We start from the raw sequence: 15379 nt of genomic DNA on the forward strand, positions 1-15379 counted from the left end.
CTCGAGTGCGCTGATCTATTTTTTATTTAAAACTCTTGAAAGGCTGTGTAATCACTGGAGTAAAACAGCTTAACACAACTTAGCAACCGAGAAACGAGTTTTCCCTCAGTAAGACTTTGGGAAATATAATGTTTTACAAATAGTCCGTCAGTTACTGGCAGGAGGATTTGTCACCGCCTCTCCTGTGCATGCATGGAGGATCTTTTTCGCCTTGACTTTGGTGATGATACTGTTAAATTCACGTCAGCTGCGACTAACACTTGTTTACATCAGCGTACAAGTTCTAAGATTTCATCTGAGTAGTCTAGCATGACTTTTAAGTGGTAATCTGGGAGATTCTTTTGAGCTGGAAAATATTTTTGACGCAATGCTGTTTTTACAATTCAATTACTCTCCAGTGCAGTGATGCCCTTTGTCTTCTGCGCTATGATGATGATGTGTTTTTGTAGGCAGCCTTCTTTTCTGTACCAGGTGACTGTTGCAGCTCTTTTTGTTATACAAGTTTGTTGCAGACAAACTGCTTTTTTAAATCTGCTGACAAGGAAACACACAAACAACGCATGATTTCAGTTGATTTGGATAATTTTTCCTGTGCTTCCACAAGTTTGCTTATTGTGTTTTAAAGTGAGTGAGGTCCTTTTGAGGAGGGTGTACTTTAGAATATACGTCCAATGGCAGAAAATGAAAGGAATTTGAAAGGAATTGCAGCAACTACTGATCAAGTCGCTTAAAGAAAGAAAATGTGTAAGCAAATAAATAGAAATAAATGGCTGCATTATATGTTTGTGCTGTGGACCATAATTGCATGAACCAGTTTTACTTAAAAAATGTATTTTCTTAAAATTCTTTATTGTATTGCTATTTCTTGAAAGAATTAAGTTCCTATGTATCTGCTACAATTACATTTGTTTGCAATTACCATAGATTATCATAATGGCAGGTAATTGTATTCCATGTGCTGAAGCTGCAGTATATTGCTTTTTGTATCCCAGCATGTCCAACCTGCAACGATTTCCACGGACTTGTGCAGAAAATCATGGAGCTGCAGGATATCCTTGCAAAAACATCCAGCAAGGTAATGCAATGTAAAAAAAAAAAAAAAAAGAAAAAAAGAGAGAAGTGTCCATATTTGACATTTAGTCCAGAATTATTTCTTAAAATAAAACCTGTTACTACAGCTCTGAATCAAATGTATAATTATGCTATAGTCTAACATATTAACTTGCTAGCGTGCTCCTGACATTAACATTCATAGCAACAGGCAGTCGAAGGCATATGAACATCAGACGTTGGCTGTTACTGAAGTCTTTTCTCTTCTTATGCAGAGACAGAGTAAAAGGTGTTAATGGTTTTTAATGACTGACTCTTGTGGTGCCGCTAGTTTGCTTTTGAGGCTCTGCTTTCTACATGCCAATATAGACACAGACTGAGCTGTATCTTCTCTCCTTCTTGCCTTTTGTCTTATTTTTTTTTGGGGGGGGTGGGATGGCGTGAGCAGCTGTCCAGGGCGGAGGAGAAGATGAATGGGCTGGATGGCTGCTATTGTGAGAGAACCTGCAGCGTCAAGGGGGTCGTCTACAGGGAGGACGAGGGCTGGACAGATGGCTGCAGGAACTGCACGTGCACGGTGGGGCTTCACACACGGGTGCTTGACTGTGTGTGTGTGCGTGTGAGTGCATGTCAGTGTGTGTACGCCGGGTACAGGGGTGTGTATGTTAGAGTAATAAAGAGCAAGGGGGGGCATTCAGTTTTAATTAAGTGTGTGCGTGTGTGGGCCTCTGTGTGTGTGTGTGTGTGTGTCTGTGTGTGTGTGTTTCAACATACTGAGTCTGAAATTATGTGCCTGTCATTCTATATGTGATTGTGTGATTACATTCGCAGGCATGTGAGTGTGTCGTAAAGTACATGATACGTGCGTGTGTGTGTGTGTGTGTGTGTGTGTGTCTAAGAACATACATTTTTAATCACGTCTACATCACCTTGTAGAGATGCTGTGTGTGTTCACGCCTCCGTGTGTGTGCGTCTGTGTGTGCGGGAGACGCACACATTCTTTGCTCCCATTGTAAGTGTTGGCTTTTGTTTTGCTCCCCTGTTGATCGAGTGTGTGAGGTTGGGGGTGTGTGGGTGCGTGTTTGGGTGGGGAAGAGGTGCAGAGCGCAGGGGCCCCGTTGTCGACAGCTTGTTTTGTCATTATTTCCTTGCATTAGAGGAGGGTTGCCCCACTTTCCGAAGAAAAGATACTGTATTAAAAACCTCCACCGTACTCAGGATTAGACACATCAACAACAGTGCTTAGTAATGCTCCGTTCTCTCAAGGGTCTACTTTGCGCTGCGTAAAGTGTGAATAATTGCCAAAAGAAGAATTAGACGCGACTGGAGATCTTGGGCTTGTACCACATCAGCAGACAGATTTCACCCCCTGTCAGTCTACTCAGTTTTGGAACACGGAACTCATTGGCTGCCACTGAACTGCTCCAACCAGCCAATCCGATGCCTTCGCGCACCGCTAACCAACATGCAAAAAAAATAGGAAATCACATATCTCTCAGTGCACTGCACCTAATTGCTCTTGACAGATGATAATTATCATCAGGGATTTGTTCTACCCACTCATCCAATGAAATGGCTTCATTCACCAGGAACGGCGTTGTGCCATTCCTGGGCTGCAATTAAGGAATTAGACAGGATGTGTTTCTTACCTTATGTGTGGCAATTAGCTGTGACCTTTAAAATTCAAAGGTCGTGCATTAAGATGTTATCAATTACGCGGATCAGGTTCATAGATGTTGCTGTCATAGAGCTGTCATCCGTGGAAACAATGTTAATTACAGGGACAGCTGGAGAATAGGAGATATTGGATGTACAGGTGGAATTCTGCTACAGAGCACATTGAAAATGCAGATTCCTTTATTTAAAGAGTTTGCACAGCTTTGACTTCTGCCAGAATCATGTAAGCATTTAAAAATGCAGCAAAGCCTGGCCCCACCAGCATTATAATGGGGTTATTTCAGGATAGAATGATAAAATTTTAATGCAAGTCACACATAGAGTGACGTGTTTCTTTAACTTAGTTGAAATGGGTAGACAGAATAATAGAAACACCTGTCAGTGTAATGTAAGGAAGGACCATAACAGTGAATCAATGCCTCTCAAAAGCCGTTTCAACAAAAAGGGAACATTGTGACCTTCATAAAGCCTAAATTTAATGTGAACTGTTGTATCAGATTGAATGTACTATGTTGGCCAGTAAATAATAAGAAATAGCATATAGTAGGAAATGTCAGTGCATTAGTTTAGAAACAGTGTTTCCATGATAGTTTGTTCAGCAGAGTGCCCTACAAAGTTTATTTTTCAGTTTTAAAATACTCAAATGTATCACAATTCTGCAATTACCTCATTTAACGGATCCTCATCAAAAATGTTTATGTGTCTGTAAGAAGGCAGGATCAGTGTAAATATTGTTAAATTTTTCCAGATCTTTGATTTTTGTGTGATATCGCTCAGTATAGGCCTTTAACATTCCAAATCGACGGGTTTCTCGTAGTCGCTCTCTAAGTGTTGTGTTTCTCTCCCTAAACCAGAATGGCACAGTGCAATGTGAGGCCATCTCCTGCCCTCCCCCTCAGTGCCCGGCGGGCACATCGCCTGCCTACGTAAAGGGTGCCTGCTGCAAGGAGTGCCAGCGTGAGTGGAGTACCCTTAACCTCAGCACCCTCCTACACTCATACAATCATGGACACAATTGCACACAAACACGCACACATAACAGCGATGCAACCTCCACCACCAGATTTAGAGCGCACATAACGCCTCCACAAGGACTGCCTGACAATTGACCAGGGCTCTGCTGTGTTGCTAAGCTACCTCCTAACATGTCTCTCGAGATGAGTCCATCCTTTTGCATATACATGGACCAATCAATTATTCACTAGCTGGCTTCAAAACACAGATGGCCACCAGTCACACAGACATGAGCCAGTAAATCTGGGATCACTGCATGTGATGTAAAGTGGCTCCTGTTTATGGCGTTACGTGTTGACGCTGTGAGGAAAGTGTAGAGGAGAGAAATGTTAAAGACCTGAAATGATGCGCACACTCTCACTGGTGATAGTGTCTTCATAAATGTCCATTTTATTTCCCCCACTTTTGAGTACTGATATGTTCAGGCTGGATAAATAATTCTGTTTCATCACATTGCTACATAGAGGGTCTGTTTTTCCAAAAGACTTTGAGCTAAGCAATGAACTCTTATTAGCCTCCTCACCGCAGCACTCTGCATCTCATATTCTCTCAATTCCCCTCTCAATAAAAAGGGATTTCAGTGGATATTATCTTTTCTCACCCCGGCATTGTTCTGATGATAACCCATATGAAACTTTAAAAGATGTGATATATTTGTTTTTGAAAGGCGGGAAGAACTGCCTGCAATGTAAAGAACCAAATCAAGCGAAGTAGAGGAATTTATAGCCTTATTAAATGTTAATAAATGATATTCTTACCTGAGAAAGGTTATGACTGATGGGAAAATACTGCAGAATTCATCTACGTATAGTACTTCTTTGTAGACTTGACTTCACATCTTGTGCTAGTTGACTTAATTTGAGAACTTTCTCATCATGAACTCCCGCACACTTCTGCCATGGCCCCCCTGCTTCACTTGCAAGCAACTAATACACACGATTTAACTCTCTATCAGGGCGAAACCATTTGTCTTGGATTCTAATCATCTTGCGTCAGCATCATTTCCATTGACCCAAGGGTCAGAGCTGTAACACAGGGCTGTTCAGCACGACTCTGAATCAGCTGCTGAGTTACACAAATATAAACACGGAGCAGGTAATACCCTTAAAGTCAATACCCCAGCGCTCACTTATCTCAACGAGGTAGACAAACACGCAGCTAATTACGCATGCTCCGGCTTTGGAGAGAAGAGAGCCACAAGTTTCCCCACTACAAAGACACGATTCGCTCTCCAAATTAAAGCGTTATCTCACAGCACAAGGCCTTGCAGGGAGGAGTTCTGCCTCTGTTGGGTTTTTTTTTTTTTTTTGATTGTCTGTCAAGTACGGCGTCAAATGGCTGTTTTAGAAGTCGCTTCGCTTTCATGATACACCGCTTTGTGATAGGGCCTGACCTGCGGTGTCAATCATCTCTCCCCCTTATATCAGTCTGAATCTGTCTGACCCCAACTGCTCATCAAACACACAGTTTCTCCCCCGTGTGATTATTTCCGAACAATGCCCCCCTCCTCCAGTTACATGAAACGGCTTCTCCTCGGTGCTGCGGCGAGGAAGACTTCCTCTCGCTACATATTAATTATGTCGTCACTCATTTTGTAGCATTACCTAATTGAGTTTAACATGCTTCATTTGGACTGAATTGCATTTACCTGGAGACTTAGAAAAAGCTTAGAACTGGTGCACAAAATAAAGAAAAATGGATTCAGGCATGCACAACAACACTTAACTAACACTCATGGGTTAAATATTTATGTAATTAGTATTAATAATGAAAAGAATTAGTAGGGGACAATAGGAATAATGTATGTGATGATTTATTACTCCGCCAAGGAACGCAGCAGAGTTATGTGACAATCAGCGTACATTTGTCTGTCTGTTTGTCTGTCCGTCTGTCTGTGCACAACACTACTCAAAAACTAACTGACGGATTTGATTGAAATTTTCAGGGAATGTCAGAAATGGCACAATGACCAATTGATTAGATTTTGACGGTGATGCAGCTTATAGTCTGGATCCATGGATTTGTTAAAGGTTTCTGTATCATTGCGAGATAGCGGCACGGTGTCACTGTAACTATGACAACAAGTGAACGCTCGGGCCAGCTGCCTGCTGATGATCACATGATTGTGATCCTACTACAAATTGACCGCTGTGGACTTATCAGGACTTATCCGTTGGAAATGATACAAGGAACAATTAATTAAATTATGGAGGTGTTTCCGAGTCCCATCAATTCCCGCCACCCGCTACAGATTTAGGTTACGTGATTCCGTATCCGTACATAACGTACATATGCCTAACACACATCTGTGCTCAGCGCAAGGTCATTTTGTGTGTAGGTACATCTATATTAAATAGTGGTTTTGCTGTGATTTTTGCCACAAATTTTTTCAAGATTTCAGCTGTCGGAAATGATACAACGACTGACGTACTGCATTCTCTGAGTGCTTTTCTTGTTTATATTTAAAATGATTAGGTAATTTACAAATAGAGAAAAAATTGTGAAAATGTGATCAATAAAAAGAATTTTTTTCTCATTAATGAAACGACAAATAAAGTAATTTGCTTGCTTTTCTTTGTTTCTGACTCTTAGTAGCTGAAGACATCACAGACACACACTTTATAACATATTAAGTGTTAACAAACTCTTTGGTTGTTTTGCCAAAATGTTGTCATCATTTCAGAAAGTGAAACATTTTCTGTGCTATATCAGTTCTAGTAAAAGCTCTTCCATCAGTTGTCATTGTTTAAATTCAAAGCATACTCAAAACGCACAAAAATAATAAGAGCTTCTTCAACTATTTGATCAAACTTACCATCTTACAAATCCTAAAAGTCTGATGCAGACACGTTTGTTTAGATGTGTATTACACTTCTAAAACCAGGCCACAACCCCTGAAGTAAAGAGAACCCTGAATAAGACACTGAATAAAGGTGGATTTGAAGAGAGCGGTGTGCTTTTATGTGCATGTTTGCTTTACATGTGCTCATTTGTGTGTATGCTGTGTCTGCTACCAGCTGTCTGCTTGTTTGGTGGGAGAGAGTTGGTGGAGGGAGATCAGAAGGCTGTGCGCGACTCCTCTGGCAGGTGCCTGCTGTTTGAATGCAAGGTAAGTCATGTCAACACACACACACACACACACACACAAGTACACACGTAACCATATTTATTCAAAGGGTTTTCATCAAACTCCTCTCCAGAAAGACACCCCACAATAACTCTTGTAACCAAACAGTACGGCTCTTTTAATTTCCATGTTGCAGCGCAGGGCAGCTCACTAAATAGTCCCTCCATAGCTACCGTGAGGCCACCTTGAGAGGATAACTTTCAGTGAGCCAGCATGCTAAATTGTCCACTTCAGCTGAGTTTCATTGATCCGTCTTGTCACCATGCTTTTTGTGATCTTAAAAAATTAGCTCAGTCCTGCTACTTGAGTTTACATTTGGAGGCCAAAGCAGTGCATCTGACAATCAGAGGATGCCACAATCATTTTTCAGTCCCAATCATCAGATACCACAGTGGTCCCAAATTGAATTCATTTCCCAATTATTCCGAATATTTGCTTTTGTCTGCCTGATGCACCAGATGGGTGGGTCGCTCACTTTTGGGAGTAGTTCACTCGATGCCATTATGCCAGGCAGGCCCAATCAATCACAGAAAATTGATTTGAAGTTTTTAATCACCTGGCTCTATCATATCAACCCGCTCCGCCATGAATTCTGCAAAGCTCCATTAGAATCTGCGGTTTCAGACAGCTGTCTGGCTTGCTTGCCCACACCTGGCCCATCTGTAGACCCAGTTAACTGACTGGCAGTCCCAGGCAGATCAAAGAAGTGGGGACGGGGAGTGCTGTCAGTCAGCCCACTGCTGCAGATTCCTGCAGGCTTCCCCTGACAGCTGCTTGTCACGCCTCTGATCTTCTGTCTGCCTGCTGGCTGCAGGGGAAGGGGGTGCAAGTTTTGGATAGTGGGTGGCAAGAAGTGGATGGTGAGGCTTGTTTAGAAAGTTATTTGCGGACTTTTGGGGGAAGTTAGTTCCAGAATTTTCACACATGCGCCCTCAGCCTATATACGAGCCAAGTTAATGGCACTTCATAGAGATGTCCCGTAGACAGACGAGCTAAAGATTATCCTTAAGTGAAGCATTTGTGCACGAGAAATTGATAGACAAGGTCTATTGTTTTTGTCCAACTGTCTGTGGTGTTAATGAGGCTAAATTAGCATCAGTTGGAGGTGCACGGATGAGATCATTAGAGAGGCCTGCCAAAGGCATGCAGGGAAAAGGAACCTCCTAATCAGGTTTTACACTCTGACTAAACACACATGCAGGGATAATCCAGAAGACTGATTCAGTGTTTGTATTATAAGGATGCACCATGAATCATGATGCAAATCGCTGAAGATAACAGGAAGAGAAAAGAAGAGAGCTTTTTTTTTTCTCCCTCCAGAAGTAGTTTGACAAAAGACTGTGATTGACCAGTGAGTAATTGGTTTATAATGAACACACACACAGGGTGGAGGGAGAGTGGGAGAGTGAAAGCGGTAACACAATAGATGAATAATTACCTTCATAATTACCTCCAGGCCGCACGCAAATGAAGGGGGCAGAGTTCACCTAAGTAGCAGCTCTTGAGGATTTTGTTTGTGCCTTTCACAGGACAGGACGATGCATCGAGTGGTCCCCAGTGAGCCGTGTCCTGAACTCACCTGTCCAGAGTCGGAGCAGATCACGCTGACTGGCAGATGCTGTAAAGTGTGCAGAGGTATGGCAGAAGCACCATCCTATACTTCAGTATTACCCCTAATGTTGTCTTTAATGGTGAAACATGATTATTTTTAAAGTATTTGTTATTTGTGAGTGTGTATATAGCAAAACACACAAAGGAGGAGTACTATATGCAAGGCGTAATAAAAGCCAGACCATTAAGTCTAGTCAGACGGGTCATTTAATGTTTTTTTAAGAACTTGGTCTTAGATTGCTACCTTCCAGGCAGCCATTATAAAAATCACCTTACCCTTGTGATGTTGTTTTGAAAGCTTTGCTAGAGAGTCCAAGAAAATTTTGAATTGGCAAACGGCCTTTTCAAAGCAAATAAACTCACAAAACCCCTGTAATTCCTCCCACAATATGTGTATATTATTTTCATTGTTTGATTCCTACATTTGAAATCACAGTATACAGTAAGATATTAAAACAACACTGTGCTCAGTTTTGCAAACGCCTCTGCAGGTTGATTCAATGGGTTTCTTGTACTATGAAATCTATAAAAGAGGAACCCATTCTAAAAACACCAATTAGAGCACTCAGTAGTTATTTCGGCCTTTCGTGCAGTGTGTTTTTATTTATTTTTTGATGGCTAGAAAGTCATATGTGGGGGAGTGAAGTTAGAGCAATTTGGTATTTCGACCTTATATTCCAGTGAAAAACACCACAGTAGAGACGCTGTAAGAAAAGGGCGTGGCACTACGACATAACCTTTCCCTCGGCTCTGTACGCCTCCATCACTCCTCGCCTCGCCTCTCCTCTCATCTGGGTCTCAACCTTGTCGTCTCCGTTCCTCCTGCAGGTCATGACTTCTGCTCGGAGGGCCACGGCTGCGTGGAGCACTCCGACTGTGCGAACCTGGAGGCTGGAGACTGCTGTGTTTGTAAGGATGGCTTCCGCCCACTGCGAGACGATAATGCCTACTGTGAAGGTACAATGGCTCTGAATAACAAACCCTGACTTCTAGCTCAAGTTTATTTGCCCTCTAAGAAAGAGCATGCGGCTGGTTTTAGTGAATACGCCCGAGTTGCATCAGAAGAGGTCATGAGAGAAACTTGTGCTTTCAGCTGGAGCTTTGATTTCAGTGTTGTTTTTACAGTGAAGAATTTACAGCGGTCATGGTGCTTTGATTGCCAGGTCTCTGATCTGATCTGTTGTCTGAAATGCACAGATAGTGTCTTCTCCTCCTCCACTTGTTTGCATCACAAAAAGTAACAGAAAAAAGAAAAAACATGTCTGACTGTTAAATAATTAGTGTCTTGGTCAGCGGAGTACATATACACTTCTATTCAAGAGTTTGGCATCACCCAGGCAATTTCATGTTTTCCATGAAAACTCACACTTTTATTCATGTGCTAACATAATTGCACAAGGGTTTTCTAATCATCAATTAGCCTTTCAACACAATTAACTAACACAATGTAGCATTAGAACACAGGAGTGATGGTTGCTGGAAATGTTCCTCTGTACCCCTATGGAGACATTCCATTAAAAATCTGCTGTTTCCAGCTAGAATAGTCATTTACCACATTAACAATGTCTAGACTGTATTTCTGATTCATTTAATGTTATCTTCATTGAAAAAATTGATTTTCTTTCAAAAATAAGGACATTTCTAAGTAAACCCAAACTTTTGAACAATAGTGTACATGGATCTGGAACTTCATTTATTCACACATTCACCCATTAGTTGGGCATTACATGAGTATTACAAGTGATTCCTTTATATGTTTTTATTTTTCTAATTACTTTTTCTCCTTTAGATATGCCCCTATAATGCCAGTCATACCGTTTTTTTTACTCCTGCTAGGGTCATCTCACAGTCAGCGTAGATGTCACAGCTTATTTTCCAGCTTTCAGAGAAGAGTGTTTACTGCTATTCACTCTGGAGCATTATAAAAGCAACATCCACAGACTTGCCTCAGGCCCGAGGTAGATAATCCAGTGCAATAAATCCAAGAACTTACGTCAGTATTTCAAAATTTTGGCATTTTTGTTTTAATAAACACATCAAATGAATCTTTGCTGACATGATGCCTGGAAGAATTCACAGATAAAATGTTGGTTTGCTCACTTTATTGGTGCCACATTTGTATATTTGAGTGATTCTGGGTTAGTTTGAATTTTAACCAAAAAACGATGTATAGGAAAATGGAGACACATCCGCCATAATATGCAAAATACTGTAGACATTTTCTAAATACCCATAAAGAACACTTTGTTAGATTCATGCTTTCATCGCGTAATCCTTTTGTGATGGGAGACTGTAATCCTCTCATTATTTGTGCCCACAACATGTAATGCTTTTTAAAATGCATTTTGAGCGACTAATGTTTGTCTTCTCAGTCAGTAGATTAATGTTTGATATAAAAACAAACATATTCAGAGCCACTCTGCTGGGCATCCCATCTATCACAGACATGGTCATTCATGACTGATTGCACGCGAAGGCTCGGACGTCTCCAACCATGTTGCACTTTAACGTCAAGCAAAATGCGATTAATTATACAGCGCTGCTTTTATACAAACTGTTTTCCTTGATTGCCATTTGAATGCCCCCTATTTTTACATTACCCTGCTGTAAAGCATCCTCTACACCTCATTGAACAGGTCATTTCATGTTGGCGGTGACACAGTGAAAAACCCGAGTTCAAACGTTCAAACATGAACTTGACGACTCTTCAGCTGATTTTCTCATCTACCATCTTGGCTGAATTTGCCCAGATGCATCATTAAAAAGTGATAACTCCATCATCATGCTATCCTGCAGTAAAAAATGTAGTAAACATCGTGTCATAACTGCTACCCCAGTGTATCTGGTATTAATGAGAAAATATGGCATCAAAGTTACTCAGATTCCTCTGCTTTTGACCCTGACAGCTGCCCTGTCAGTATACAGCCTTCTTGATCTTCCCTTTCCATTGTGTGTGTGCAGTTTTAGAGCATCTCTCAGTGAGTGCATGTCCTGGCCTATTTTGTTATCTGCAGTCCACACACTTTCTGTAATATATTTTCTGTCACCTACATCAAGATGAGGCTCAAGCGTCAATCATGCAGCAGAGCTTTTTGTTACTGTAACCAGGGTGAGTTATAGTGCACTGCTTCAGCACATCTCACATTAATTTACAGATATGAGCAGTTGTCCAGGCAATTAGTCCGAGCGAATCTGCATAATTACAGATACTATCAGACTTAAGTTAATGGAAAGCAATGCTGTGGGTTGTAGGTTGTAATCTAACGGCGATTGCAGGCCTCATTCACCATAACGGTGCGTAACCATGGTCTCCTGGAAAACATCGTTCACACAGAGGTGGAAGCTAATTAACGTTAACTCAAGCACAACTCTGAGGTGCTTGCAGTTCTGTTGTATGGTAGTTTGCACTTATATAATAAATTCCAGATGGTGTTCAAATTTACATAATTATATTCACTTGGCTGCTGTAATAGTTGTGTAGTTTGCACATGAGGAAATACGAAAAGATTAAACTTAAGCTGATATTGAAATTTATTTTGCATTTTTGAAGCCACCTTTATCAAGAGGTAGATACAGAATTACTCAAACATAGAAAACATCAGTTTTAGAATATGATGTACAAAGAAAGTAAGTTTCACCTAAACAAGAAATTATATATATATTCCGTATGTATGGTAACACATCAGCAAGATTGTCAGACGTTTTTACTGGAAAGACTTCTGAAACTGTGAAAACATGAGTAAGACTACAGATATTAGGTAAAAAATTTAAGTGAAATGAATTCAGAAAAATAAGCTGTCTCAATTTGAATATCTTGTGCTTCATATCATAACAAAGTGTCACTAGTAAAAGAACCAATGTAAGTTTATCCAGTGTCATTTTAACTTCATTGCTTGGCGCTTTTGCACATGCATTTTGATGTCTATGTTGTGTTTTGTCATGAAGCTGTCTGTCTGTAACTCAGTGTTATATTGTATTGTTATATTGTCTAGTACAGGTCCCTAAGTGTTGTTTGTCTGTCTGTCTTTCTGTCTGTGAGCAACTTTACTCAGAAATAGATTAATGGATTTGGATGAAATTTTCATGCAAGGTCAGAAATGACACAAGAATCAAGTCATTACATTTTGGCAGTGATGTTACTTATAGTCTGGATCCACAGAATTGTGAAAGATTTCTGTATCATTGCGAGATAGTGGCACAGCGTCACTGTAGCTGCGACAACAAGTGAACGCTACGTCAGCTGCCTGGTGACTATCACATTAGTGCGATCCTGCTACAAATCCACTGCTGCGGACCATGAATTGTTTAAAGACTTAATCCATCAGAAATCATACAACGACTGAGCAGCCTAGTACTGCGCTCTGTCAGTGCTTTTCTTGTTATGGTATTTGAGGATGAGACCCCATGTCTCTATGAGATTACCTGAATAAATAAAATTTTTTAAAAAGTACGACACATTAGGAAATTTATCAGAATACAAGTAAAGTCCAAATAGTAGCTTCATCAAATAGTTACTTATAAATAACACATTAGGGGATTGCTAGTGTAGCAGCTAGCTTGGCTACCTAACTGATTATAGAAAAACTAAATTCTACAAAGTCAGAAATCAACAATCGCAAAGCGGCTACAATGAAACAGCACCTACAGATGATGCTCCAACAAGGCCATGCAGGGAGTAAATAAAATGTCTGTCAATATTTCTGTACAAAATTATGAAAATAACATTATCAGTTATGTAGAAACTGCTGTAGGTTCATCATTCAAACTTTAGTTTAGTAATGATGAGGGCTATTCAGATAAACCAAAAGGTGCTTTAAAAGCGACCAACAAACACATAAGGTGAGAAAAAATAGGTAGATAAAAGGTGAAACAAGCAATAAAAAATAAAAAAATAATAAGTAAAAATTACAGAATGACTTAATTATAGTAAAATTTATATTTATTATAAAAAAGTAAAATAAGTATAAACACTAAATCCGCGAACATAAAAGCCAGGATAGATGCTGTAGCTAGGTTTCAGTTTTATATTTCCAGCTCCCCTCACATTGTCTAAAAGGTTGTTCCAGCAACTCGGAGCATCATGACTGCAAACAGCTTCAGCGAATGTTTTTGTTCTGCTTTGTGAAACAGCAAAAAGTGAAGAACTGGAGGATCTGAGTGTCCTTCCTGTGTTCGTAGACTGAAAGCATTTCTGAAAGACAGTCTGATGCAAGGCCACGCAGTGCCTTATAAACCAATAAAAGAATTTTATAATCAATATGAAAACAAACAGGCAGCTGCAGTAAAAATTTCAAAGTAGGTGGAATGAATGCTCTCCTTTTGGTCTTATAGTTCTCAATTCATTGTAGCTGGTTTGTTGTATTTTTTCATCGACCATTAAGGAGAACAGTACAATAATATTGCTAGATTGTTCTAATATAAAATGTGCATCAGTCTCTCTTTGTTGCTTAGAGAGAGAAATTCTGTCCCTTTAGTTGAGGGATCAGTTTCAGTTGCTGCTGTTTGATCCTTTTTGGGCTATCAAATATTCCATGACTTCCAGGCCTTTATGTCTAAACTAGTGACATCAGGAGACAGAGCTGAGTGTCGTCAGCGACAAGAAAGACCCTAGAAAGACGTTCAAAACCTGCCGAAAACACCAAAGCAATATTTCATTTGCAGCTTGACTGCTTTTTGTTTTGTTTTTTATCATGCTGTTGTCACATGTTTATCATCGACGCTCCTCAAACATTTGCAGCGGTTCATTGCTAGAAAAATAAGGAAAGAGCAGCCCATCTCATTACCAGTGTGAAAGTACAAGCAGACAGACTTTTGCCTCCAACATCAACACTTCAGGTGCAGACTATTCATCTCGAGAGCAGCCTGACTCTCGCTATGAAATTGGATGGCAGTGTTTGTGGTGAGCCTTTGCATCAGAGACTGCACAGAGAAACCTGAAATTGACTCAATTTGCTGATGGAGTTCTCTCAAAAAGAATTGATTTTTTTCTTTTTTTTTTTGTCTGTCTCTGTAACTCACTTACTATATGATTGTGTTTGTGTGTGCCCTGTGTGGAAAATATAAGAAGGCTTGCCAAAACATTGAGGATACCGTGGCCGGACTGGAGAATGTTTGTGTTTGTGTAATAGATACGCCATTACGTGGCTGCGAGGAGATGTGCGAAAAGATGAGTAAAATCGCCTGCTTTCAATTGGAGATGAGCTTCGGTACGGTACTGTGTGCGAGATGAGATGAAAAGTCCAACTTTAGATGCAATTTCGTGTATTGAGCGCAGCAGGAGGATCATAAAACAGAAAGGCACAGAGGCACACAAATGAGCATAGGTTTTATGCACGCACAACCACACACAAACACACACACATTTTTTGGGTCTAGTCAAATGTAAAGACAAACTTCACAAAAAGCAGAGACAGATACTAGCTCTTTAAAACATTCCTAGGTCAGAGATGGGCTCAAAATAGCTGGTGAGATCACTTCTGTGTAAATTTTTCATAGAAACAGCAGTAGGGAAAACTCAGGGGGATACTAGCCCTGCCTTTGTGTAAGTCTGTGTGTGTGTGTGTGTGTGTGTGTGTGCAGGTGCATGTCTATGTGTGTGTGTGTTTGAGTGCTGAGTTCCCCAACAGAAAAAAAAAAGCCCAGTTTTCTCGCAATCCTATTCTCACAGCACAGTCGGGCTGAAGGCCCATTTTGCTACATGCATGCGTGTGTTTAGGACAGAATTAGACAGAGGGGCGAGCAGTGGAGGAGTGACAGACTGTGTGATTGTCTCTAAATTGAACAATCAGTAGAGTTCAACGTGTTGAGATAATACCATTATTCAACTCAGCATTGTAGAGGACTGCAGGCAGAGAGACATCTCCCATTGTTGTCTGGTTTTGAAATGCCCTACTTTAGAAA

The 15379-nt window shown here is 40.5% G+C and overlaps 1 protein-coding gene across 2 annotated transcripts in view; it reads left to right on the plus strand.

The window, feature by feature from the left end:
- Positions 1 to 15379, plus strand: part of nell2a (neural EGFL like 2a) — a 91723-nt gene that overhangs the window by 18452 nt on the left and 57892 nt on the right. For both annotated transcript variants that reach the window (XM_055009309.1, XM_055009308.1), the window contains exons 7-12: positions 993 to 1075; positions 1499 to 1627; positions 3582 to 3684; positions 6759 to 6850; positions 8398 to 8503; positions 9308 to 9436. In XM_055009309.1, coding sequence (XP_054865284.1) covers positions 993 to 1075; positions 1499 to 1627; positions 3582 to 3684; positions 6759 to 6850; positions 8398 to 8503; positions 9308 to 9436 — 642 coding nt within the window. The remainder of the gene's footprint in view (positions 1 to 992; positions 1076 to 1498; positions 1628 to 3581; positions 3685 to 6758; positions 6851 to 8397; positions 8504 to 9307; positions 9437 to 15379) is intronic.

This window comes from Amphiprion ocellaris, chromosome 3 (genome assembly GCF_022539595.1).
Source record: "Amphiprion ocellaris isolate individual 3 ecotype Okinawa chromosome 3, ASM2253959v1, whole genome shotgun sequence".
NCBI lineage: Eukaryota > Metazoa > Chordata > Actinopteri > Pomacentridae > Amphiprion > Amphiprion ocellaris.